Below are 27,020 nucleotides of genomic sequence, written 5' to 3' on the forward strand. Positions count from 1 at the left end.
GTGGGAGGGTGACAGTGTGCTGGGGGATGTTCACACGCCAGGGGGGGATGTGCACACCAGAGGCCACTGGCTTTGCAGATCCGCAACCCCCCTTGGTGCGGCCAGGAGGATGTCAGTCTGGCCCACCACAGTGGCTGTCCCTGCGATCCTGCACCTTCTGGTCCAGGAGGCGGATCTTGCTCAGCCACTCCTGGGCGCTGATGGCCTGCAGGCTCCGCTTGCACAGCTGTCACCACCGCCATGGGGGGAGTACAGGCTGCCCTCCGCCGGCTTGCCTCCCCTGTCCAGAGGCTCTGTGCGCTGCTCACCTGCTCAGAGTGCTTGGGGCTGGGCGGAAGCCAGGCGTCCTGCCCTGTCCAACCCCGGCCTATCCACCCCTGTGCGAGCTGCCGCCCCGCCGGGAAGGGTCACGGATCCAGGTCCCGGGACCTCAGACAGCCTCAAGCACTGCTCCCCTGCCCCTACCCGGGCAGGGTCACAAAACCGGGTCCTGGGACCACGGAAAGCATCAAGCGCTGCCCCCCACCCGCCAGGTCATGGATCCAGGTCCCAGACCGCCGACAGCCTCAAGCGCTGCCCCCGCCCGCCAGGTCACGGATCCGGGTCCCAGACCGCCAACAGCCTCAAGCGCTGCCCCCGCCCGCCAGGTCACGGATCCGGGTCCCAGACCGCCAACAGCCTCAAGCGCTGCCCTCCGCCCGGCAGAGTCACAGATCCGGATCCTGGGACAGCAGACAGCCTCCCGCGGTGCCCCCCGTCCGGCAGGGTCATGGATCTGGGTCCCAGGACCTCGGACAGCATCTCGCGGCGCCCCCCACCTGCCAGGTCACGGATCCGGGTCCCAGACCATGGACAGCCTCAAGCACTGCCCCCTGCCCAGCAGGGTCACAGATCCGGGTCCCGGGACCGAGGACAGCCTTGCCCACTGTCGCCCGCCTTCAGTATGCAAATTAGCCACCATCTTGTTTCTTCAGGGTGGGGGTCCCCACTGGGGTGCCTGGCCAGTCTGGATGAGGGGATGATGGCTGTTTGCAGCTGGTCACACCCCCTTCAGGGTGGGAGTCCCCACTGGGGTGCCTGGCCAGTCTGGATGAGGGGATGATGGCTGTTTGCAGCTTGTCACACCCCTCTCAGGGAGGGGGTCCCCAGTGGGGTGCCTGGCCAGTCTGGATGAGGGGCTGAGGGCCGTTTTCAGGCTGGTGGGTGACTGAAGCTCCCAACCTCTCCTTTTTTCTTTTTTCTTTTATTCTGGGATTTATTTACCTTCTATGGCTGTCACTGGAGCTGAGAGCTGGCTTTAGCTCTGAGACCTCGGCTGCTGAAAGCAGGTACTGGGTTTGTTTGGGTTCTATAATTGAAACACTGTTGCGGTCCTGCTGGCTGAAGCCCTGCTGGCTGAAAGCAGGTTTCTGGAGTTTGTTTAGCTTCTATACTTGCAACATTGTTTCTTAGAGTGCAAGCTCAGAGGCCGGCAGCGGCAGGCGGGGAACCTTGGCTTCCTCCATCACTGGAGCAAGCAAGCCTCCTGTTTGCTTCAGTGCCTGGCTGCCAGTCGCCATCTTGGTTGGCAGTTAATTTGCATAAGGATATGCTGATTAGCCAATGGGAAGGGTGTTGGGGTTATGGTCAATTTGCATGTTTCTCTTTTATTAGATAGGATGAGTATAGAGTTTCTTTTTGGAATAATGAGAAATTTCTGGAAATGGGTAGTGTTGATGATTGTACAACCTGTGAATGTATTTAATACTGCTGGATTGCACAATGCTATGTTTTCAGAAATAGAAAACAAATGAATTGATCTGTCTAATGATATTGAGTGTTTTTTAGTATTTTGTTAAGATACTAACTTTTAAACATCTTTTTTTCATGGACTCGAAAGACTCAAAAGTCATAGTTCTCAAACTTGGACTCATCCCAAACACCCTAATACATATTGAGTGGTCTAGTTACTTAATTTCAGGTACCAATTAATATTTTAACTGTTGAATGAACATTTTATGATTTTTTAATCATAAAAGAAGGGAGAGGGAGAAAGAGATAGAAACACCAATGATAAGAGAGCATCATTGATTGGCTGCCTTCTGCATACCCCACACTGGGGATTAAGCCCAAACCTGGGCATGTGCCCTGACCTGGAATCAAACCATGATTTCCTGGTTCATAGGTCAATGCTCAACCACTGAGCCATGCTGGCCAGGCTCATGATATTTTTCAGAGGGAGGCATATCTATATATATAAAAACCTAATATGCAAATTGTCCCCTCAGGAGTTTGATCAGGATACCGGGAGTTCGATCACTCCCTATGACGTGTGCTGACCACCAGGGGGCGGCATTGAATGATGGAAGGCCCTGGCCGGCAGCTGGAAGAAAGGCCCCAGTCGGCAGCCAGTAGACCCTGATCAGTCCTGATTGCTGGCTAGGCCTAGGGACCCTACCCATGCACTATTTTGTGCACCAGTCCTCTAGTTTTAAAATATTAGTCTTTTTTTTTTTTTTTTCTGAATTACCTTCCAGGTGTTGTTAAGTTTTCTTTGGTGAAGGTGTCTATGCCAGATGGTGCATAGTTCCAGATGACTTCCTCAGCAGCAATGTAGTAGTGTCTAACATGCTTCCCACGGATACTGCCCTCTGATGAAGGCTTGTTACAGTTTTGTACTTGGAAAAAGGCCTGCAAACCAGCTGAAAACCACACAGGAAAAGATGTGTTAATGGATCCAATGTTTCTCTCTCTGCTGCCTTGTAAACACTGCTGGTGAAGCGATAGGTGGAAACTGAAGAAATAGATAGCTAGAAACAATATTATAAACTATACCACAGTTATAAATAAGTTATTACTGATGGAAAATTAAGACCATTTTTTAGACTATACTATGTAGAGAATAGATATTAATCAGTAGTGTTTTCAAAAATATGGTGCTAGTTTCTGTGGGCTTTCACATAGGAGGTCTTTTAATGATAAAAATGATACATTAATAGATAAGTGAAGAAGAGAGTCTCTGCCATATTTTAAGAGGTAGGGTGAGGTAGAGGAGGTATAATAGAATGACCATCTATAATTATTGTTCTCTCACACCAAATGGTTGTGTACCTGTTACACTAGCCCTTCTGCTGCCAAGATCACATTTGATAGGTGAGATTACATTTGAAGGTCAAAGTAACATACTCAAAGATCCACATTAAACCTAATTTTCTTCAGGAAATGAATATTTCAAATTAATATTTTTCAAAAACTAAGAATGTTTTATCACATCATATGAAAAGATGGGGAAGGAATTTATCAAGTTAAACCAAGAAGTAGCTGGACTCAAATAAAAAACAAAATTGTCTATATTTGATAGAATCAAGTAAAAAACAAACAGGCTAATTTTCAGCACAATATAGAAATATTATGGTGTTTACAATATTGTGTATTTTTCAAAGCTGAGGAACTATATACAGTATTATACTTTTAGGGCAGTACTATATTATCAGGGCCAATTGTTCTTTTCCAAAATTAATATATTTTCAGATTTCATTATTTCATAAATGTTCCAGTCTTTCAGTCTTTTTTATTACATTACTAGAGGCCTGGTGCACGAATTCATGCATCAGTGGGGTTCCTCGGTCTCGCCTGCGGGATTGGGCTGGAACTGGTTCTCTGACATCCCCTGAGGGGGTCCCGGATTGTGAGAGGGCGCAGGCCAGGTCGAGGGACCCCACTGGTGCATGATTGGGGCCGGGGAGGGACGCAGGAGGTTGGCCAGCCGGGGAGGGACTGCAGGAGGGCTCCAGGGCATCTCCAGCCAGTTTTGCTCAATCCCGATCAGCTGGACCCCAGCAGCAATCTAACCTACCAGTTGGAGCATCTGCCCCCTGATGGTTAGTGCACGTCATAGCGACTGGTCGACTGGTCTACTGTCTTCCCCCTTGTGGTCAGTGCACATCATAGCGAGTGATTGAGCAGCCTTAGCATATCATTAGCATATTATGCTTTGATTGGTTGAATGGATGACCAGGCGACCGGACACTTAGCATATTAGGCTTTTATTATATAGAATGTTGTATACCATCATAGGAATAAAATTAAGTTACCAATTCAAAGTTCCTATCATTGCAAGGATATTCAGCTTTTGGTTTCTGATTCCTAATGATTACCTCATTAAGTAGTGTAACTGAGACATGACTCCTTTTTTTAGCTGACAGCTTATTTCAGGTAAAGATGTCCTACCTTTCAGATGGTTTAGATTCTGACAGCTAAGCATCCATTCTCCAGGGTTCTGGGCCACCATAAAAGCATCAACAAGGGTGGCAGGAAAAAGATTGATTGTATCAACGCGGTAGTTCTTGTTAGTCAATGTTTGGCCGTGGAAGAAAGCTGCGTGCACATCAACTTCATTACCCATACCAAAAAGATACCATTTTACTCTGTCCTCTGCACACATGGAGAGTCCTGGGAGACTTCCAAAAGCATGTCCATTCACAGCTGTAAGTCAAGAGTAGCGATTGAGACTAATAGACACTGGTCGCTAGGATAGTGATAGTTACCTCTACAGAAGTAAATCAATTTGGAATAGAAAAGACCTGGCACATATGCTGCTATTCCTTTCTCTCTCATACCCACATCAGACATTACTAATTGACCACAACACTCTTTAATTTGGACCTGAATTCAACCTCAGGATTCTTGTCGACACAGTATTAGCAGAGGAACCCAACACTGAGGGTGAAGCCCATTTGCTTTTTTTTGTAATAGACTATACACCTTGGTATGTATGTGTGTTTCTTTCTAAATACAAATGTGTGCATATATGTGAAACATACACACATACAGTGAATAGAAAAAAAGACTGATGGTTATTTAGTAATTGATCATTAATTGTGTTATTGGTGGTGGTATGGATGATTTCTTTTTGACTATCAGATACAATTTTCTACAATGCATATAAGTTGCTTTTAAAATAAGCAATTTGTTTAATCAGCTTTTGGTTTCTGATTCCAAAGGAAATGGACAAGATGAAAAGAGATGTGGAGAAGAAAAAAAGAAATACAGGGGAAGGAAGTTAGGGAGCAGTGACCAGAGCCACAAAGACCTAAAAGTTTAGAAGCAGAATGGCCTGAGACCCTTTGAAGAAACTTAGGGTCACTGTTCATAGTGGGTGGTCCTAGAGATTAATGGAAATTGGTTCTGGGAAGCACCGTGAAAGCACCTGCTGCAACTGAGGTACCTCTCCAGACCTCTCCAGACTAGAATTTTGAGTATTTTTTTCTAACATTTGTTTGTGTTGACACATAACAGAGGCAGGATTAAAGTATGGAAAGAGGATCTTCCAGCCAGAATAAGCAAATGTTGGAAACAAAATCTGTACTTTCTTAGTAAGTTTTCTGTTTTGGTAGTACAATTATTTTTGTGTTCTCAGTTTCTTAGTAAAGCTTATTTTGAAGAAGCAAAACACAAGCAAACAAAATTTAAAACTTATTGGTCTAGTTGGTGTTAAGGGATTTGATTTCTTATGTAAATTCTAATTGAATGACAGAAAATCTTTCTGAGCTCATAATTTGGTCTCTGAGAATTAAAGAGAAGCCTAGGCAGTAAAGAAAACATTTCTAGAAGAAATAAAATGAACTGAAATATAGAAAAATGATGCAAAGTGAGGAGGGACAATGTAAATGTAGAAGAAATACTTTTTAGAACTATTTTCCTAAGTATAGTTCAATGCTTTACAATATAAGGATAATTTTAAGCATTTAGTTTAATAATTTAAGGCTGCCTAAGATAATTTTTAGAGTTTGGAAGATAAATAAATATAGAAATATGACATTCATATGCATTAATCCATAATTGATGATGTTTTTTTCCCTAGCAGTTTGGGAATAATTTGGTGAATCTGGCTTTACCTGTTCAATAGTTGTGAATTGACTTGTTTAACTGAATATGAAGTTACATGTCCAATATGTTTTGTTATTAGAACCACAGGTTAGAAACTTCTTATTCATATGAGGGAATAAAGATAGCAGAATTAATGGGTCAAGAGCAATATGATAAAGTTAACATGTCTTTGGTAATCTTACAATACATTCTGTTACTCTCCTGGAAGTCTTCGTTGTCTTTGTCAACGTTCTCTGGTTTGGAGCAGTAGGTTTTAATGTTGTCATCTAGGTACCAGCTGAAATTTTCATCCACCACAGAAAACATCACTACAAATTCTTGGTCAATATTTTTTTCTTTTTCTTTATCCAGAGAATCTGAAGTAAAAATTGCTATTTTAGTATAACTTAATCTTTAGCATGTAGTTTTTAAAGCTCTTAAATTTTACTCTTTTTAAATAGATATATATTTTTATTGATTTCAGAAAAGAAGGGAGAAGGAGAGAGAGATAGAAACATCAATGATGAGAGAGAATTACTGATTGGGCCGCCTCCCACATGCCCCTCACGGGGCATGGAGCCACTACAAAGGCACGTGGGGAACTGAACTCAACCTCCTGGTTCATAGGTTAATGCTCAACCATTGACCCATGCTGGTTGGGCTTTAGCAATGTATTTTAACATGTAATTTATAGTTTAACACTTTTAAAATAATCTATTTTCCTAATAATCCACAAATCTGGACTAGTCACTCCTGTTTTACATAATTGGAAACACTTAGGAAGTTTAATATTTAGTGTTCTGGGCTTGGCAGGCACTCATATATCTGGATGTTCATTAACCACATAACTATTAAATGCTCTTTGGCTAATGTCAATTCAAAGTTGTATATATCTACACTAATAAAAGACAAACATGCAAATTGACCGTACCTTGCCACACCTTAAGCCACACCCACCAGCCAATCAGAGCAACTATATGCAAATTAACCCAACCAAGATGGTGGCTGGCAGCCATGGAGCTGGAGCAAGCAGGAGCCTTGGTTGCCCCAATGATGGAGGAAGCCAAGCTTCCCGCCTGCCGTAGCGGCTCTGAGCTCCACTGAAGGCAACAAAGTTTCAATTATAGAAGATAAATAAACCCCAGATACCTGCTTTCAGTCGGCCATGGCCACAGAGCTGGAGTGAGCAGGAGGCGTGGGTTGCCCCTGGCGATGGAGGAAGCCAAGCTTCCCTCCCGCCTGCCCTGGCCGGCTCTGAGCTCCTCTCAAGGCTACAAAGTTTCAATTATAGAAGGTAAATAAATCCCAGAATTAAAAAAAAAGAAAGAAAAAAAGGAAAGGCTGGGAGCTTCCATCGCTGGGGGGGCTTGGCCAGCCTGAAAACAGCCCTCAGCCCCTCACCCAAACTGCCCAGGCACCCCAGTGGGGACCCCCCACCTGAAAGGGGGTGTGGCCAGCCTGCAAACAGCCATCAGTCCCTCACCCAGGCTGGCCAAACATCCACGGGGTGAGGGTCCCCACTGGGGGGGGGTGCTTGACCAGCCTACAAACATCCATCAGCCCCTCACCCAGGCTGGCCAGGCACCCCAGTGGGGACCCCCACCCTGAAGGGGGTGTGACCAGCTGCAAACAGCCATCAGCCCCTCACCCAGGCTGGCCAGGCACCCCAGTGGGGACACCCACCCTGAAGGGGGTGTGACCAGCTGCAAACAGCCATCAGCCCCTCACCCAGGCTGGCCAGGCACCCCAGCAGGACCCCCATCCTGATGCGGGACACCCTTAAGGGCAAACCAGCCGGCCCCCACCCATGCACCAGGCCTCTATCCTATATAATAAAAGGTAATATGCAAATTGACCCTAACAGCAGAACGACTGGGAAGGACTGGTCACTATGACACACTCTGACTACCAGGGGCCAGACGCTTAATGCAGGAGCTGCCTTCTGGTGGTCAGTGTGCTCCCACAGGGGGAGCTCTGCTCAGCCACAAGCCAGGCTGATAGCTGCCAGTACAGTGGTGGTGGTGGGAGCCTCTCCTGCCTCCTCAGCAGCACTAAGGATGTCAGACTGCAGCTTAGGCCTGTTCCCCGCTGGCAAGTGGACATCCCCTGAGGGCTGCCGGGCTGCCAGAGTGATGTCTGACTGCCAGCTTAGGCCCAATCCCACAGGGAGCGGGCCTAAGCCAGCCGGTGGTCATCCCCCAAGGGGTCCCAGACTGTGAGAGGGCACAGGCTGGGCTGAGGGACCCCCCCGAGTGCACAAATTTTTGTGCACTGGGCCTCTAGTATTTTCATAATAGATATGTGGTTCATATAGCCACAAGCTGAGACAAGTCTTTAAAGGTAACTAATGATTGTTCAAGTAAGAATTAGATTTCAAGCTGTTGATTTATGTTGTCTTTTTCATGATATTAAAAATAGATACTATGCCCAGCCGCATGGCTCAGTGGTTGAATGTCAACCTATGAACCAGGAGGTCATGGTTCGATTCCCAGTCAGGGCACAAGCCCGGGTTGTGGGCTTGATCCCAAGTGTGGGGCATGCAGGAGGCTGCCAATAAATGATTCTCTCTCATCATTGATGTTTCTATTTCTCTCTCCCTCTCCCTTCCTTTCTGAAATAAATTTAAAAAATGTAAAAAAAGATAGAAATAGATACTATTATATTATACTAGGGGCCTGGTGCACGAAGATTCGTGCATGGAGGGTGAGGGAGTGGGGGGGGGGGTGTCCCTCAGCCCAACCTGCACCCTCTCCAATCTGGGAGCCCTCAGGGGAGCCCTCTCCAATCCCGGAGTTTCTGTCTGTCTTTGCAATCATATGAACGAATTGTCTGAGACCCCCAACACAGTTTGGTTTGTTGCTCACAGAATAATAGAGGCATTTTTTTTTCTTTGTTTCATTGGTGGAGATTTCCTGGAAGTTTTAGGATATCTTCCCTTTAATTTTTCCTAGACACTCTGATTTTACTTATGTCTCTCATCTTTGCTTTCCCTTCCTCCCCCACTGCAACAGTAACTTGCTCCAGGCGCACTTTGCTCTAGTGTCTAGGAGATCCATCTGCCACCAGAACTACAATTCCCAGAATTCCTGGTGCTCCCTGCACTCTGGGATTCCGCTTCCAGTCCTAGGGCTGCCATCAGAACTACTATTCCCAGAATTCCTGGTGCTCCCTGTGCTGGGAGCAACCAAGGGAGCCACGGCCTCCCAAGGGAGCGACCGAAGGAGCCACGTCCCCCCAAGCTGCCGGCTCTCCCGCTTCTCCTCTCCACCCAGTGCCTGTGTATGCAAATTAACCCACCATCTTTGTCAGGTTAATTTGCATATTCACCCTGATTGGTTGGTGAGCATAGCAAAGGGATGGTCAATTTACATGTTTCTCTTTTATTATATAGGATTTACCAACACAAAACAGATAACCACAGATCTATCACCGTGGAGAGCCACTAAGGGAATCACATTGGGTAAAGTCACACATGTCTTCAACACCATTATGAAATTAGATACAGCAAACGTGTTCCCAAGGAGAGCAACTTTCTGTAGCTTAGCAATATGTGTGAATGCCTGTTCCATTTATCACTTCTTCTCCTTCTCCTGTCCTGCTCTTCCCTCCTTTTCTAGATTTACCGCCTCTCTACTTTACCTATTCAGTCACAACTTGACTTTTACTTAAAAAACAAACCACCTCCCTATCACTTGTTTTTGGGTTATACATTCTGAGTAAAAGTGAGACAGTGTACCTTTTTTGCAGAGTATTAAAGGTCCAATGAGTCCTGAGGCAATATCTCTTGGGGCATCAATGTGGGAGTGATAGATTCTGGTTACACAATTGCCGTCTTCCTCAGCAGGACTTTGTTCTTGGGTAGCATGAAGCCTGTATGTGTACTGCTCACCTGGGTGTACTTTGTCATCTGCTTTGTGGAAATCTGTGGTATTATCAGGGTAGATGGCCCCTAGGAAGCAACATGCAATGAAATTGCAAATTGAATGTGTTTGAACTTGAATGAGAGAATAGATATTTACAAATTTATTCAACAAATATTTATTCAACATCTTGTATACTAGTATGTCCTCTTGGGGATGCAGTGATGTCCTATTTGATCATAGAGGAATGAGAGTATAGAGTGTCTTGAAGCTTCACAGAAAATTTTACCATTTTTCATACTTGACTGAGTCTTCAGAGAGCTGTAATGGATATGTCAGGAGCATAGTGACAGTTTGTAATTTAAAGAACCATTCTTGTTCTAGAGTCATGGTATGGAAGTATGAACAAAATAGCTATGCTTTCTTATAATTTGGAACTTTTTATATGATACCAGATTTTTGCCTGTGAAGTAACCATGGGATTTCATTAGCTTGAAATGCAGGCAGACAGGGCAGGGGTCCAGTGGGAAACAAAGGCAGGTAGAACATAGGCAGGGGTAGATATGTCAGTTTGAGCAAGCCTAATCACAGAAACCAACCATGCTGAAATAATAGAATGTTTTTAAACACAGAGTGGGAGGCATGGGAAACCAAGGGAGGGCCTGCACTAAGGTGTACTGACACATAGAAACAGGGAAAGTTCAGGTCCATTGCTGGGCAAGAACAATGAGGAAATCAATCAGGTAGTGACACAGGTAGACATAGAGCAGGCTTGTAGCAAATATATACCCCTGGATTACAAGGCTTCCTGGGAAGCCCATTATTGGGCCCTCCTCCCCATGTGGGGTGGCTGAATCTGCTTGTAATAAATTTTCCACACTTTTGCTTAAATCTATTGGTCCATGGAGCTCATTCTTCGGCGTCGTGAGACATGACCCTGGGAAAAACTCTCAGCTCACCGTTTCAGTTATCACTATGTACTAAACATTGCCCCTATTTTATACATGAGGAAACTGAAGCACAAAGAATTTAAACAACTTGCACAAAGCCAGTAAAAGACAAGGTTGCCCTCGAACCTTGGTCTATCAGTTTTGAAGCCCTTGCTCTTAACCACAATAAAACACCAACTTTTTTCATCATCATTATCATCATCAAGTACTAAGGATGAGATGGCAGTCACCAAACCTAAGGCTTGCAAGTCCTATATTTAAAGGACCTTTTGGTTAATTGTGTCTCAGATGTGACTCTGGGGCCATGCATCCAAGTGTACTATTTGGCTGACCTGTGAGAGTACCCATGCTGCTTTAGCTGCCACAGTTTATCCAAAGTTAGGGTGGGAAGTGACAATGGCCACAGTGGGTTTACTGTCTTCAAAGATAAGACATTCCCTGTCTTGAGTCCTGTTTCTTCCTTCTGGACTTTTGCCTTTTCTAGACCTTCATGCACACTACTTATTTTTCTTATTCCGACTATTTGGCTGGAAAGAAATTGGACACTGGGAGGGATGTCCCAAATCTCACTGCCTCTCACTATGTGTCCACCCAGTAATCTCATCACATTCACACTTTACACAATCACACCCAAGAGAAACATGACATTATTATGATGAGCCAAAATAGTTAATAAAATAGTTTGGAGCTAAATAACATAGTTACAGGTCTTATCTAAGAGTGGAGTTCATAGTCTTAGAAAGTGTTCCTACAGAAAAGTGAGAGGAAATTCCAGATAGAGTATGAGCTGAACTTACCCTCGTGTTCCTTATAGTAAGTTATCCCATGCGAATGAAAAGTGTAGGGCCTAGAGGCAAAGTTTTTTAAGTGTACATAAACAGTATCTCCAGTTTCTGCTTTGATAATAGGGCCTAAAAATCCCAGCCATGCAGGTTTTTCTATCACTGTCGTAAAGGTTCCATCTGTGTACTGAAGATAAAGGGCCTTCTTGTATACTCTTCCAATTCTATCCGTGCCATTCTGAAGATAGATGTTCAAATGTTCTCTGCAAAGGGAAAGAAGACACTCTATCAGAAGCTGTAATTTCTGGGAGTAACATTATAATTAAGAGGCATTACTGACCTATCACATTAAATGTCTGCCTATTGTTGGAGGGGTGCCTCCAGAAAATGAAGAGGAGAGCTGGCACTTAGCCCTGTTACTTTCATTATGTGAAGTGTCCCAGGTATGTGGCCAAGAACAACCTGTAAAGGTGCCATAAAAATATGATGCAGTGTACCAGTGTTTCCTGCAAGATTTTATACTAAAACACAGAGGTATTATGGAATAGAATGTAAAATTAAAGTTAAATATTAAGATAAAGTAGTTAAGACATTTCTCACTTATGGTATGCCTTTCCCCTACTGGAAAAATTTGAGTTTATAAGCAATCAATTTGGATATTTGTGTATATGTATATTGTTTCCTAAATAAAGTAAAATTAATGATAAATTAATTCTATCATTTTTTATTTCTTTTAGCAGCACTTAATCAAGTTTGGAATGATGTGTTCAATGTGTTTAGGTTTTTAAATTACCTTTGGCAAAAATAAATGAATAGGACTATATGAAACTAAAAACTTGCACAGCAAAAATAACAAAAACAAACAAAACAACAACAACAACAACAACACTTGACAACAAAACAAAGAGGCAGCCAACTAGATGGGAGATGATATTTGCAAACAGTGGCTCCAACAAAGGTTTAATCTCCAAAATATATAAAGAACTCATAAAACTCAACACCAAAGAAACAACCCAATAAAAAAATTGGGCAGAGGACCTGAACAGACACCTCTTCCAAGAAGTCTTACGAACAGCCAATAGATGTTCAATGTCACTAGCAATTAGGGAAATGCAAATCAAAACTATAATGAGATACCACCTCACACCTGTAAGGGTGGACATTATCAACAAGACAAGTAATAACAAGTGTTGAGGTTGTGGAGAAATGGGAATGTAGACTGGTATAACCTCTATGGAAATCAGTCTGGTGATTCCTCAAAAAATTAAGAATAGGACTATCATACGACCCAGCAATCCACTCCTGGGTATATACCCAAAAAACTCAAAAACACGTATTCGCAAAGTTATATGCACCCCTATGTTCATTGCAGCATTATTCACCGTGGCCAAGACATGGAAACAACAAAAGTGTCTTGCGATAGAGTACTGGATAAAGAATATGCCAAATATACACAATGGAATACTACTCAACCATAAGAAAGATGAAATACTGCTATTTGCAACAACATGGATGGACCATGAGAACATTATGCTTAAGTGAAATAAGTCAGTCAGAAAAGCTAAGAACCATATGATTTCACTCATATGTGGGATATAAAATGAAAACTCTGGACATGAACAGCAGTGTGGGGTGGGGGGAAGAGGGTCCTAATATATGGTGATGGGAAATTTGACTTGGGTGGTGGACACACACTGCAATACACAGATCTTGTAACATAGAAACCCACACTTGAAACCTGCATGATCATATTAACCAATGTCACCCCAATAAATTTAATTAAAAGAATAAAAAACTACCCTTGTGTGTGTTTTTTAATCCCTTGCTACCGAGAATTCTTGAACATTGAATGTTTGTATTCTGATTAGTAGCTGATTAACAGTTGCTTAAAACTTTCCTAAAAATATAAGCAAAGTAAATAGTAGTCAAGAAAAACAAAACAAAACAAGCAACAACAGCAGCAACAACAAAAAAAAACACAAGAGAGGAAAAGAAAGAAAGTGAGTTTGGTATTCAAACTTTGGAACTGATAGCTCGGTGGGAGCTGTGGGCACTGCAATCTCATGATTTAGGAGGACCCACTTCAAACTGGACTTTGGCAAGTCCATCCACAACCAAGCAACCTAAGTCTCCTCCAGGAGAATTAAAAACTGCTCACACTCAGGCTAATGATCTGGGGTTTGTGTTTGTGGGGTGTTTGTGGGGTGTGTGTGTGTGTATTGAATACTTTTGTCTCAGGGACCTTTGATGCCTTACCATTTCCCACTCAACCCTGTGAGGTCCAAATAATCTGAGTGAGGATAAACATCCTCTTGTTTTTTCAGCTGTGAGCTCATCAGAAAGAGTGAGAGAGATTTTTCCTTCCCTTCTTCAAGACAAGAACACAGCTTGTCTGGGAGCTCTGTACTTTCATTGCTGCAGAGTTTAAAGACCTAGCTTTTAAAAATCTAGGGCTCTAGCCTGAATTTTCTTAAGTTTAATGCGTATAGGAATCTATGGTGGGCCTTGATAAAAATGCAAGTTCCTGAGCCCTAAACCCATTGATTCTGATTCTGTGCATCTGGGTGGGGTTCAGGCATCTGCATTTACCAAGACTCCCTACCCCTACCCCATGTATTCTGATGCTGCTCTGGGCTCATTTTTAGTAGCTTGAGTTGAGTGGGGGAGGCTTGCAGTGAAGGTAAAGCTCCTAGCTGGCCAGTTGCAGCGGCAGTGGAATTCCTTAAGATCGTGAGACAGAAAGGTGGCAGTGGAATTCCTTAAAATCGTGAGACAGAAAGGTGCACACTACTTATTTTTCTTATTCTGACTATTTGGCTGGAAAGAAATTGGACACTGGGGAGGATGTCCCAACTCTCATTGCCTCTCATTATGTGTCCACCCAGTAATCCCATCACATTCACACTTTACACAATCACACCCAAGAGAAACATGACATTATTATGATGATGGTCTGTTTCCAGACCATATTGGGTAGTGGCCAGGCCTCTGCTGGTGTGGTGCATGCAGGCAGCAGATTAAGGCTGGAACCAGGGAGCATGGCTGCTTGGCAGTGGTAGTGTGGCTAAGTTCAGGCAGCAGGAGCAAGTGTTAATAGCAGAGCCATCTTGTTCTGTGTTGGCCCGCGGCTTCAACAATGAGCATATTGTAATTGTTATCATATACCAAACACCCCAATTTTTCTGGATTATATAAACCCCAGGATTCTCAAGTTGTTCGCTTAAAAATGAATGAGATGGGGTCTCCTTCCCCCATCTTGGTGAGAAGAGGGTCAAGCAGAGTGTTAGAAAAATAAAGAAGTGGCATCTTTAGTATCCAGTAGGGGGTGGCAAATCCATGTTTATGCCTTCATTTCTCCCATTTGATTACATTTTCGAGTTGTTTGTGTGTTTCCATTTTGTTAGAACAAAACAGGAAAAACACACAACACAATTCAGCAAGGCTCAAAAATACTTTAAGGACATCAAAGTGCATGGGAAAACAGTAGGACAGGGGTGTGGATTTCCCCCCAAATTGCAGCATTACTAACAAAGGGATGGTCTTAATAAATAGATGTTTTAGCAAAATTCGGAAGCACTGAAGACCACTGAGATACAAGCAGGTTTATTCAGCCCATGGTGCTGACAGGAGCCCAGCGAGAGTACAGTTCACTCAGGTGCACAGCTGCAGCTGCAAAGCTCACAGAGCAGAGATGCAAGTCCTCTCTGGTCCCATCAGAGGACCTGGACCACTACGGTTCACAGGGTCCACCCAAACCCCAGGATAAATTTTCTCCTATTGCTAGGAGTTCGGTCCTGATAATATATACATGTATTCTAATCTGTGTCCTACTATGCCCTGTTCATACACATCTTACATAAGGCCAAAGTTTAAACATAGCTCTCGAATTCTTAAGACTTTATTTAAATCCATGTGTGTTTATATTTTCTGAAGGTAACTCTAAAGTACTTAATTACATCCCATTTCAATAGCATGGGCTTTGATAAAATGCTTTTATTGCATTGAAATTCTCCTATATTAATCATTTCCTGAAAAATAGAAGGCTCATTGCCTAAGTTTTGGGATTTTTTTTTGTATACAATGATTTTGGGGGGATGTAGGGAGGGGTGAAAATTACTTTTCAAATAGTTATTCTGAAGTTATAATATATTCAGGGTTTTTAAATTTGGACTTTTTACACACACATAGCAATATGTAAAATATGCCTCACATCTCATCTTGTGTGGTGGGACAAAATTAAGCCAACCAAACTGAGAAATGTTCTACACCATGTGATACTTTGGGGGAGGTGTATTTGCTTATGTACTGTCTCTGCATGAACATCAAAGTGTCATTAGGGAATGTCTATTTAATTACAACAGCACAGCTTGTGGACTGGAAGCTTGCAGGAAGTTTGCCAGTCAGATGCTCCATCAAGAGAATTTATTATAGTTGTTCTTTGAACCAAAAAAATAATTCACATTAATTGTAGTTCTTCCTGTTGACAATTGTAACCTGTTCTCTTCTATTCATGAGAATAGTGATGTCCCCCTCTCAGTATTCATATCCTTCCTTTTTCATCCCCCAGTTTCAATAATTCTCTAATTTCTGGTAGGGTCAGAGCCAGAAGGGAGTTTTTAATGGTAGGGGCATTAAATAAATTTTATACTGCCTTAGGAAGATCATAAATTCATGATATACTCAAGTGGTCTCGGTTTCTGTTTATACATTACTAGGGGCCCAGTGCACTAATTCATGCACCTTAAAAGGAACTGTGGGCCGAGTGGCTGCAGTAGGCACAGGGGTGGGTCTTGGCCCATCCTCCATGCCCCCACCCGGCCCCTCCTCCCCTGGCCCTGGTCCCCTGTCTGCCTGCAGCCCTGCTCCCACTGCCACTGCTCCCATGTGCTGATGGTGCTGGCCTCACTTGCACCTAGGACACTTCACATAGCTCCGGAGCGATTGGGGCCAGCGCCAGCAAGAGGGTGAGAGCAGGGGGAGGTGGAGAAGCCCTGAGGGGAGATCAGGCTGGCAGCTGCCACTCACAACTGCTGATGGCACTGAGTGATCGGGACCAGCACTGGGCACTGGCAGTGGGTGCCAGCTGCGGGTGCGAGTGGGGCTGGCACCGGCAGCAGGTGTAAGAGCTGGGTGGGACAGCAGCGCGCGGGAGCAAAGAATTTTCAGTAATCACCAGAATCTCGCCCTGCTGACAGCTACCGGCGCCCTGCTTTGGTCTGGTGCCCCCACTCACCTGCTCCACCATCATGCCATGGCCAATGCCCGACAAATTCCACACATGCCCCCTGGTGGTCAGCACATGTCATAGCAACCAGTTGTTTGGTTGTTCCACCCTTTGGTCTATTTGCATATTAGCCTTTTATGATATAGGACTACTGAAATGTGGGTAATATGTGTGAAAAGTTTCTGGATTCTTGGCTTCATTAATTGAGACATAGTATATGAGTTTTCCATTGGTGCTAACAAATTATCACATAGCAGCTTAAAGCAACATTCATTTATTAGTTCACAGTTCTTAGGGCTGATGTCTGGTATGGCATGCTGGATTCTCTGCTCAGGTTATACAAGGCACTGGCTGGGCTGAGTGCTTATCTGGAAGCTCTGTGGAAAAACCCACTCCCAGTCTCATCCTTGTTGTTGGCAGAATTCAGTTGCTTATGTTTGTAGGATTGAAATCCTTGTTTCCTTGCTGGCTGTCAGCTGAGCACCTCTCTCAGTTCCTTAAGGCGACTGTATTCCTCCTAAGGTGGCCCTTCAGTTTTTTGAATCCTCAAACTTCTTTGACTCTCTCTGACTTCCTCTTCTTCTCCATGAGAGTTCTCTGCTTTAGATTAGGCCACTCAGATCATCTCCCTATTTAAAGTCAGCTGTGCCATTGAATGGAATGATCTTTCATGATTTTGTGGAGACTGAGGGGCCATTTAAGAACTTCTGCCTATTACACATAGGAATCCCAAGGAAAACAGTTAAAAATTAACTGATAGGCAAAGACTGAACCTGGGTGTACATAGCACAAGCAAGTGGATGATAGGTCCTAACTAGCCTGGCTTCATTAGCACAACATGAAAATAGCAACTGTGACGATAAATCTCAGAGCTTGAAATGTAAATGTTATAGCTGCTCAATTAGCTCCTTCACACAGGCCGTCCTGTATGAAGTGTTTGTATCTCACTAGCTATTGCTTGCTATTTTTTTATTAACCTGGGAGTATGAATTAAATTTTTACAACACAGCCTATAACTGACTTTTCCAGATTATTTTAGCTAATAATTGTATCTCTTTGGTCATATAAAAATTTAAGATCATTTTTGAAGGGGTGAAGTGAATTCCTTCAGTTTGCTTAAACAGGAGATACTGAAAAAAATTCAATTTTTTTCTGATAATAATAGTAAATATTCACATTTATTGACTACTTTTGGTATTCTGGTCACTCAACATCATAATTATACTACTTATTATTATACCACAATATGAAATGTTTTCAGTTCATTCTCTATTTCTTTGGCCAGAATTTGAGTTGCTATTTCTTCTTGGTCTTTGGTTCTGCTTATAACGATATCTTCACTATGCTATTTCTTTTTTTAAAAAATTTTTATTTTATTGGTTTCAGAGAGGAATGGAGAGGGAGAGATGGAAACATCAATGATGAGAATCATTGATCGGCTGGGGATCAAGCTGGCAACCCTGGCATGTGCCCTGACCGGGAATCGAACCCCGACCTCCTGGTTCATTGCTCAACACTCAACCACTGAGCCAAGCCGGTCGGGCATCACTATGCTATGTCTGGTTTATTTCTCAAACCTACGATAGGCTGGAAAACTAAGCAACAGAGTTTGTAAGAATTGTATGTTAAGTAAGAGATGCCAAGCCTGAGCGAGAGCCTGCAAAGTCCAGGGAAAAGGGTTTTGCAATGACTGTTCTTGTGCTAAAGAATTTTTTATTTACTTCTAGCTTTCTATATATCACTAGAAAAAAAGGTAACCTGGAGATAACAGGAGTATTATTATTTGTTGGCATCATATAGACAATAAACACAACAAATATTTAATTAATGCCTTTCATAGGCCCAGCACACACTGTTGTGCTTACTAATTGTTTTGTATATGTATTGTTTTGTAAATATAAATAATTTAGGAGCAGAAAAATGTATTTTATAGAATCTTCATTTATTAATTTGTTAATGTGACAGATAAGTCACTCACCTTATGAAATGACAGTACTAAATACAAAAAATTACTTTCCATCTCATTCCATTAGAAATAAATATTATTGGTATTAATACAAGAGAGGTAAACCATTTTCCTAGTAAAAAAAATCCAGCCCTAACCGGTTTGGCTCAGTGGATGGAGCATCAGCCTGCGGACTGAAGGGTCCCAGGTTCGATTCTGGTCAAGGGCATGTACCTTGGTTGCAGGCACATCCCCAGTAGGGGACGTGCAGGAGGCAGCTGATCGATGTTTCTCTCTCATCGATGTTTCTAACTCTCTATCCCTCTCCCTTTCTCTCTGTAAAATATCAATAAAATATATTTTTAAAAACTCCATATATATCGTTATTTTAATATCTGCTTATATTTTCAGTTTCACTAACCCTATAACTGACTTTTTATATTTCATTCTATAGTTTGCTTTATTCCATAGTGTGCAACAGTCCACATTAGGAGCAAGTGAAAATTTTTACAACACAGCCTATAATTTCTTCTAGCTTCCTATATATCTTTTATTCTTTTACTTTTATTTTTTCACAAATATTTATTTAGTGTCTCCTTTGTTCTAGGTACTACTGACCAAGCAGTAAATGTAGCAGATAGACTTGCTGTCATCACATTTCCTCTTCATTGTCCCAAATCTTCAAGGTCAACATCAACTTAAATTTCATTCTTTGCCTGACACCCATCTTGCATTTTTCAACCTTGTTTCTCAGCCTATTCATCTCCACTCCTTTCTAGTCTTCACACACCAATTATATCTGGTGATATCCCACCACCCTTTGCTGACTGGGTTGGTGTTATGGTCTAAATATTTATGTCTTTCTCAAAATTCAGATGTTGAAATCCTATCCTTGAACATGATGGTATTAGGAGTGGCACCTTTGGGAAGTGGTTAGGTCATAAGAATGGAGCCCTCATGAATGGATAATCCTATCTAACAAAGAGGGAATATGCTAATCAACCCTCATGCTGTCGAAAAGATGGTGGCACCCACAGCCAATAAGGAGGGAATATGCTAATTGACTGCCCTGCCCTCAGGGTGGCAGGCACACAGCCGCTCTGCATGCCTGCCTCCGGAGACCTCCAGTCCCCTCAGCCCCCCAGCTGCCCAGGGCCAGCCCGAGGCTTGTGCTGCTGGCAGTGGCAGCAGCAGAGGTGTGATGGGGGGTCACCTCCTGCCCCTGAGGGCTCCCAGACTGTGAGAGAGGGCAGGCCGGGCTGAGGGACCCCCACTCCAGTGCATGAATTTTCATGCACCGGGCCTCTAGTACCCTATAAAAGAAGCTCCAGAGAGATTCTGAGCCTCTTTCACCATGTGAGAACACAGTGAAAAGGCTATGACCCAGGAAGAGACTTCTCACTAGAACATGACCATGCTGATGCCTTGATCTTGGACTTCCCAGACTCCAGAACTGTGAGAAATACATTTCTGTTGTTCATAAGCTACCCAGTCAGGTACCTTTTGTATAGCACCCTTAACCAAGTCAGCTGGAGATGCTGGTCATCAGAGATGAAGAAGAAAGCAAAAAGTTGCTAGCTAAGCTCATTCATACAAAGAGTTTAGCATAATATGAGCAAATTTGCGAAAGCTCTAGTCAATATTTACTATTCAGATCTATTTTTAAAAAAACTGCAGGCAGAGTAAACAGTGCCATCTAAAGTTTGCATGACCCTAGGCTGTGTTGAAGCCACAGGAGATTATCAAACCAATGTTGCATAACTTCCCAGCACAGGCAGGATAAAAACAAAGAAATTATTTGCCCACTAACCCTCATCCCCATGAAAACATTCAAATTCTGTGTCTCTTCTATTCTCTAACTCTAGAATTAGAGACTTCTTTATTGAAGCATGCTTGGGGCAGTGTCTTGAGCTTAGTTTATGCCCAATAAAACTGGTTGATTTTTAATCATGAACTAGAGGCCTGGTGCACAAAATTTGTGCACTTGTGGGGGTCCCTCAGCCTGGCCTGTGCCCTCTTGCAGTTCGGGAGCCCTGGGGAGCGGGCCTAAGCCGGCAGTCAGACATCCTTAGCACTGCTGTGGAGGCGGGAGAGGCTCCCATCACCACTGCTGTGCTCACCAGCCATGAGCCCAGCTCAGGGCTTCTGGCTGAGTGGCACTCTTCCTGTGGGAGCACACTGACCGCCAGTGGGCAGCTCCTGCATTGAGCGTCAGCCCCCTTGCGGTCAGTGTGAGTCATAGTAACTGGTTGTTCCACCGTTTGGTTGATTTGCATATTAGCCTTTTATTATATAGGTTGGGAGGGACTGACAGAGGTCAGAGGGGAGGGGGTTGGACATAGACAAAAGTGTGGTGATGGCCAGAGGTGGGAGGGCTGGGTGGAGGAGGGCAAAGGGGCAGAAATGGGAGACATCTATAATAGTGTCAACAATAGAATAAAAACAACAATGATATACCACTATGCTACACACCTATTAGGAAAAAAAAAGATACATTATGAACTATGTTTTTACTACTTTGATAAAATTAAAAAATTTAAAAAGAAAGGATTTTGTCCAGAAAGGAGTGTTGTTGAAATGTTTATTTTTTTTATTTTTTATTTTTATGGTAAAGCTAAGGAAGCTTCAGAGCCCCTGTGAGGGCTGGATTTGTTCTGGGGGAGACAGCAAGCAAGTTGCAACAGGCAGCATTTTGGATAACCTGCCTGAAATGATTTAAAAGAGAAAGGAACAGATTCCCCAAGCCTACAGTTATTTATAATTTATTTACTTATTCTAAATAAAGTCATTTTTGAACCTTATTAAAAACTAGAGGCCCAGTGTACAAAAATTTGTGCACTCGGGGGGGGGAGGGGGTCCCTCAGCCTGGCCTGTGCCCTCTCACAGTCTGAGACCCCTTGGGGGATGACCACCTGCTGGCTTAGGCCTGCTCCTAAGGGGGAATGGGCCTAAGCTGGCAATCAGACATCCCTCTGGCAGTCCGGCAGCCCTCGGGGGATGTCCACTTGCCAGCGGGGAGCAGACCTAAGCTGCAGTCGGACATCCTTAGTGCTGCTGAGGAGGCAGGAGAGGCTCCCACCACCACCGCTGTACTGGCAGCCATCAGCCTGGCTTGTGGCTGAGCAGAGCTCCTCCATGTGGGAGAGCACTGACCACCAGAGGGCAGCTTCTGCATTGAGCGTCTGCCCCCTGGTGGTCAGTGTGTGTCATAGTGACCAGTCCTTCCCAGTCTTTCTGCTGTTAGGGTCAGTTTGCATATTACCCTTTTACTATATAGGATAGAGGCCTGGTGCACGGGTGGGGCTGGCTGGTTTGCCCTGAAGGGTGTCCCGGATCAGGGTGGGGGTCCCGCTTGGGTGCCTGGCCAGCCTGGGTGAGGGGATGATGGCTGTTTGCAGCTGGTCATACCCCCTTCAGGGTGGGGGTCCCCACTGGGGTTCCAAGGCCAGTCTGGGTGAGGGGCTGAGGGCCGTTTTCAGGTTGGGGGGTGATTGAAGCTCCCAACTGCCGGAAGCCGGTCCATCCTTTCTGTTTCAAGGAACCTGGCATATATGGCATACTGTTCTTAATATGTTTGCTCACCTTCTTGGCGCTATGTGTTTTAACCAAGGTCACCTCTCCGAAAAAGGTTTCTCCAGGTAGGAATTTTTCCCTGAAGTTAGGGAGGGAATAAAACCCCTTAACTAAGTGCCAGGTGGGTAGTTAATCACTTTAACTAAGAACAATCACGCTTAAGCTACATAATCTTTACTCCCTGGAATAAGAAACGCCCTAACCTTTGGAATAGAAATTGACAGGATTAAAATCAACTGGTATAAATACAGATGTAACAAGACAACAGGACACAGAACCTAGACACAGAACCTAGAGACAGGACTTGGCTGGAGATCCTACACAGAACCTAGAAACAGAACCTAGACACAGAACCTAGAGACAGAACCTAGAGACAGAACCTATCGAGAGAACATGGCAAAAGATCCTGGACAGAACCTGACTGGAGAACCAACTATGCAGATCAACTGAACACTGTCTCCCTGTCATTCCTTCTTCGCTGACTCCGTCCACACCTTTGGGGACCCCTGGACCTGCTGGGGCAGGACCCCAGCACCCAACCTGTCCTTTTTTCTTTTTTTTTTATTCTCGGCCAACTTTAGCTCTGAGGCTTGGCTCCAGCTTTGAGGCCTTGGCTGCTGAAAGCAGGTATCTGGTTTGTTTGGGTTCTATAATCGAAACACTGTTTCAACTCCAGCTCTGAGATCCCAGCTGGCTGAAAGCAGGTTTCTGGGGTTTTGTTTAGCTTCTATATTTGTAACAATGTTTCAAACTGCAAGCTCAGAGGCCGGCAGCCGCAGGCAGGGAACATTGGCTTCCTCTGTCACTGAAGCAAGCAAGCCTCCTGTTCTCTTAAGCTATCTGGCTGCCGGCCGCCATCTTGGTTGGCAGTTAATTTGCATATCGCCCTGATTATACAATGGGAAGGGTAGCAGAGGTACGGCTAATTACCATGTTTCTCTATTATTAGATAGGATGGGAAAAGGATGGTGGTTGGGAATATGGAGCAGGAAAGTACCTTTTTTACAAATGTATTTGATTTTTTTTATGTGCCTGGTTTTCCCCCCAAATGCATATGATTTACATTATATTTAATCAGGGGAAATAATACTGAATCCATATAAAACAATGGTTTTGGTGAAACCATGAAAATATGTCATGCTCTTAAGAAGAGAAACTACCTCAAAACCAGGTTTAAAAAAATAATTGCAAGATGTATTAGTTTTATTTACAACTAGAGGCCTGATGCATGAAATTCATACATGGGTAGGGTACCTAGGCCTGGCTGGCAATCAGGGCCGATCTGTGGGGCGACTGGTGGGGCGATTGGCCCCCCCACTGGCACCCTCCTTGGCTGGGCTGGGGCCTGCAGGCTGGGGGCAGCTCGTGCATTGAGCATCTGCCTCCTGGTGGTCATTGCACATCATAGTGACTGTCGTTCCACCCTTCATTCTGCCCTTCAGTTGATTTGCATCTTAGGCTTTTATTATATAGGATGAGTTATTTTTAGGCCAGAAACTATCCTTACTGTATATTACTAAATTAATTATAACAATTAATAGTATTATCATCTGTGCATTTATTTTTTTATTGTGAAAAATTTCAAACATACATAAAATTAATAAGAATAGTATATGCCCATCAACAGGGAACAATTATGAAATTTGACATACTTGTTTAGCTTTTGTTGTTAATCCTCACCCAACGATATTTTTCCATTGATTTCTAGAGAGTGGAAGGGAGGGGGGAAAGACAGAGAGAGAGAGAGAGAGAGAGAAACACCAATGTGAGAGAGACACATTGATTGCCTCCTGCAGGGATCGAGCCTGCAACCGAGGGATGTGCCCTTGACCAGAATTGAACCCTGATCTTTCAGTCCAAGGGCTGACGCTCTATCCACTGAGCCAAAATAGCATTTTTTAAAGATACAATCCTAGCTCAATCTGATGATCATTGGAATAACATGTGCTTTATTACCATTAAAATACTTTTTTAAATGTATTGAACATTGCCTTTCAATGCAATATTTCAATTTGGTGGCAAATGTTTATTAGCATTATTAAAAGTGAGGACCTTAGTCCTGGCTGGCGAGGCTCAGTTGGTTAGAGCATCCTCTTGAGCACTGAAGGGTCTTGGGGTTCAATTTCCAGTCAGGGCACATACCCAGGTTTCGGGTTCAATTCCCAGGAGGCAACCGATTCTCTCTCACATTGATATTTCTCTCTCTCTCTCTCTCTCTCTCTCTCTCTCTCTCTCTCTCTCTCTCCCTTCCTCTCTCTCTAGAATCAATAGAAAAACATATCCTTGGGTGAGGATTTAAAAAAAAAAGTGAGGACCTTAGCACAAGTAAACTTCCATTACACAAACTTCAAGGAGAACTATACTCTTGTTTTTGTGTATGGTAACTATTGCTGGAAATAAGAGGGCTTTCAACTGAAACATAAACACAGTTAAGTACATAAGAGTTTTTCACATGATACATGTGCAAAAATATAATAATCGATATTTTTGCACCTGTATCATGTACCAAGCACTATATTGAGAACTTTATAAGCACCCACTCTTCAAACAACCTTTTTAGGTTTTCTTGTTTTCTCCATCTTACAGATTAGGATGCTGAAGCTGAGAGAGATCAGTTAACTGTCCAGTCATCCAACAAATATTAGGCACTGTCGTATTTGTTAAACTTGTATTTTATTTCTATAAATGATGTTTTTAAAGCATGAAAAATTTTATCCTTACCAATGATAATCAATAAATGGTGTATAATAAACATAACATTGTACAGTCATTATTTAAATTCACGAATGTCTGCATAAACAAACAAGAGGACTGTCCTGATGGGAGATGCAATAACAACCTGTGGAGGTCCTAAGAAGCCTGCAGCTCCCAGGACCAAGGGGTGTGAGTAGGGCAGACTCTCAAAACAAACAAAACAAACAAACAACCCAAGAATTTCAAGGACATTTATTAAGTGTCTTGGGTTTTAAGTCCATATTTTTCAGTTTCTGTATATAACAAATTAAATAAATATTTCATCTTATTGGCTTTATTTTTAAATGGATAATTAGCAATAAAAATAGTGACTTACGTGTCAACGGAAATAAGTTTCTTTTCCCCATTGTCAGAGGCATAATTCCAAGTTGTTTCAATAATTCCAATGTAATAATGCTTTTCTTTTGCCCCGGCTGTGGTACTATGTAAAAAAAGAAAAATACCCAGCAACAAAGTCTTCATTTTTTCTCTCTTGGAGCCCGAAATAGTGAAGTGAAACCAGGAGCAGGCACTTTTATAAGTAAGGCTTCTCCCTTCATTTGCTTGATTGACACAATTTAATGTTGCATAAGAGTAAAGTGTTTCGTTAAAGCAAATAACATTTTCCACTTTCGTTCAGTTCTCGTAAACCCAGAAAAAAATTGTTTTCCATTGCCAAGCTTCTCTGATGACACATAAAAAGTCAACAGCTATTGCTGGGGGACTAGAGTGTGCATAAGTCTGTGCCTCTTCCACTCACTGTGTAAATTCCAGGAGGGCAGAGATCACTTCTAAATGCTCCTTTTGTTCCTCCACAAGGCACCACAGTACAATGCCCTGAACACTCTGCACTTTTCATCAACCAGGATGAAAAGTATGCAAAGTGGATCAAAACATGTGCTCGTTACTTTTGAAAAGCCTAACAATATTTAATTGCAACTTTATGATATGAAATATGATCTTTATCATGCCAAATTTAAGTAGCCAAAACTAAAAAATTTATTTTGAAGGATTTGTCTATTTTGTAGGCTCTGGACATATCTACATAGAAAGTTTACAGATTACTCTGTATTGCTGTCAACAATCAGTGTCAGAGCATAATGGGCTTGATAATTCTGTTTGATCATCAAAGAAATCAGACATAAATCAACCTGTCTTCAAAACTGAAGGTTGGTCTTAGTAAATACTAGAAAGTGTCCAGTTTATTAATGTGGGATTTCTGTCTTTGACATGGACATGAATTTTGGGGTAAATACTTTTTTAAAAAAATATCCTGTCTTTTGTCATGACATATTTGTCTAAAAATATAAGGTAGTTTTTTTTTCTTAGCTGAAGAGAATCCTGAACATAACAGTGCACATTTTGTGCTGATATAACCTTTGCCTCTAGAATACAGCAGTGGGAGTATTTGCCAAAAGTTGTGTAAAGAGATTGGAATAAGAGGAAGTACCCTGGTGTTCAAACAATTCATTCAATTAGCATTGCTATGCAGGCCATTGCTAAGCATTGGGGACAAAACAGTGAACCTCTACCCTTCTCAACTTACATTGCACTTGACAGAGATGGATAGTATACAAATAAAGAGTGAAAGACTGAGAATTAGCCGCAAGGGTTATGGAGAAAAGTAAATCAGGGAAGAATAATGAAAACAGCAGGATGAAGATAAAAATCTGATGGGAACCACTTGACCTCAGAGAAGATACTTATCAGAGCCTCAGTTTCCTCATCTGTAAATCTCAGAGGCCTGTTGTAAATCCATTGAAATGATCCTTGTTAAGGTGCATAGTGGGGATTTCTGTTCACCAGCTAGTAATCATCTTAACTAATTGTTCTGATACAGAAAACTGAGTCACAGTACCACCCAGAATGTCCTGCCCACTGAAAGGACTTGAGTGGGGCCAAAATCTTGCCCAAACTTCACTGGTCAAGCTCTGTGCCTTGCAAGATGCTGTTCTTCTTAAAAATATAGAATTGTACACTTGAAATCTATGTAATTTTATTAACCAATGTCACCTCAATAAATCAATAAGAATTCGAAAATAAAATAAAATTAAAAATTGGTCCACACAGACAAGGCATCTTCCAGCAGTCCAGAGGGAGGGGGTA

The 27,020-nt window shown here is 42.9% G+C and overlaps 1 protein-coding gene across 4 annotated transcripts in view; it reads right to left on the reverse strand.

Annotated features, from left to right (window-relative positions):
- The window catches only part of CP (ceruloplasmin), a 99,683-nt gene extending 74,036 nt beyond the window's left edge, over window positions 1-25,647 (reverse strand). For all 4 annotated transcript variants that reach the window (XM_014455784.2, XM_014455783.2, XM_023753752.1 and 1 more), the window contains exons 1-6: window positions 25,252-25,647; window positions 11,455-11,702; window positions 9,584-9,796; window positions 6,051-6,224; window positions 4,210-4,464; window positions 2,510-2,681 (exon numbers count right to left, since the gene is read on the reverse strand). In XM_014455784.2, the coding sequence (XP_014311270.1) occupies window positions 2,510-2,681; window positions 4,210-4,464; window positions 6,051-6,224; window positions 9,584-9,796; window positions 11,455-11,702; window positions 25,252-25,397 (1,208 nt within the window). In that variant the 5' untranslated portion in view covers window positions 25,398-25,647. The remainder of the gene's footprint in view (window positions 1-2,509; window positions 2,682-4,209; window positions 4,465-6,050; window positions 6,225-9,583; window positions 9,797-11,454; window positions 11,703-25,251) is intronic.
- Between the last annotated feature and the right edge of the window lie 1,373 nt (window positions 25,648-27,020).

The sequence above is a fragment of the Myotis lucifugus genome, unplaced genomic scaffold, assembly GCF_000147115.1.
Source record: "Myotis lucifugus unplaced genomic scaffold, Myoluc2.0 scaffold_50, whole genome shotgun sequence".
Classification (NCBI taxonomy): Eukaryota; Metazoa; Chordata; class Mammalia; order Chiroptera; family Vespertilionidae; genus Myotis; species Myotis lucifugus.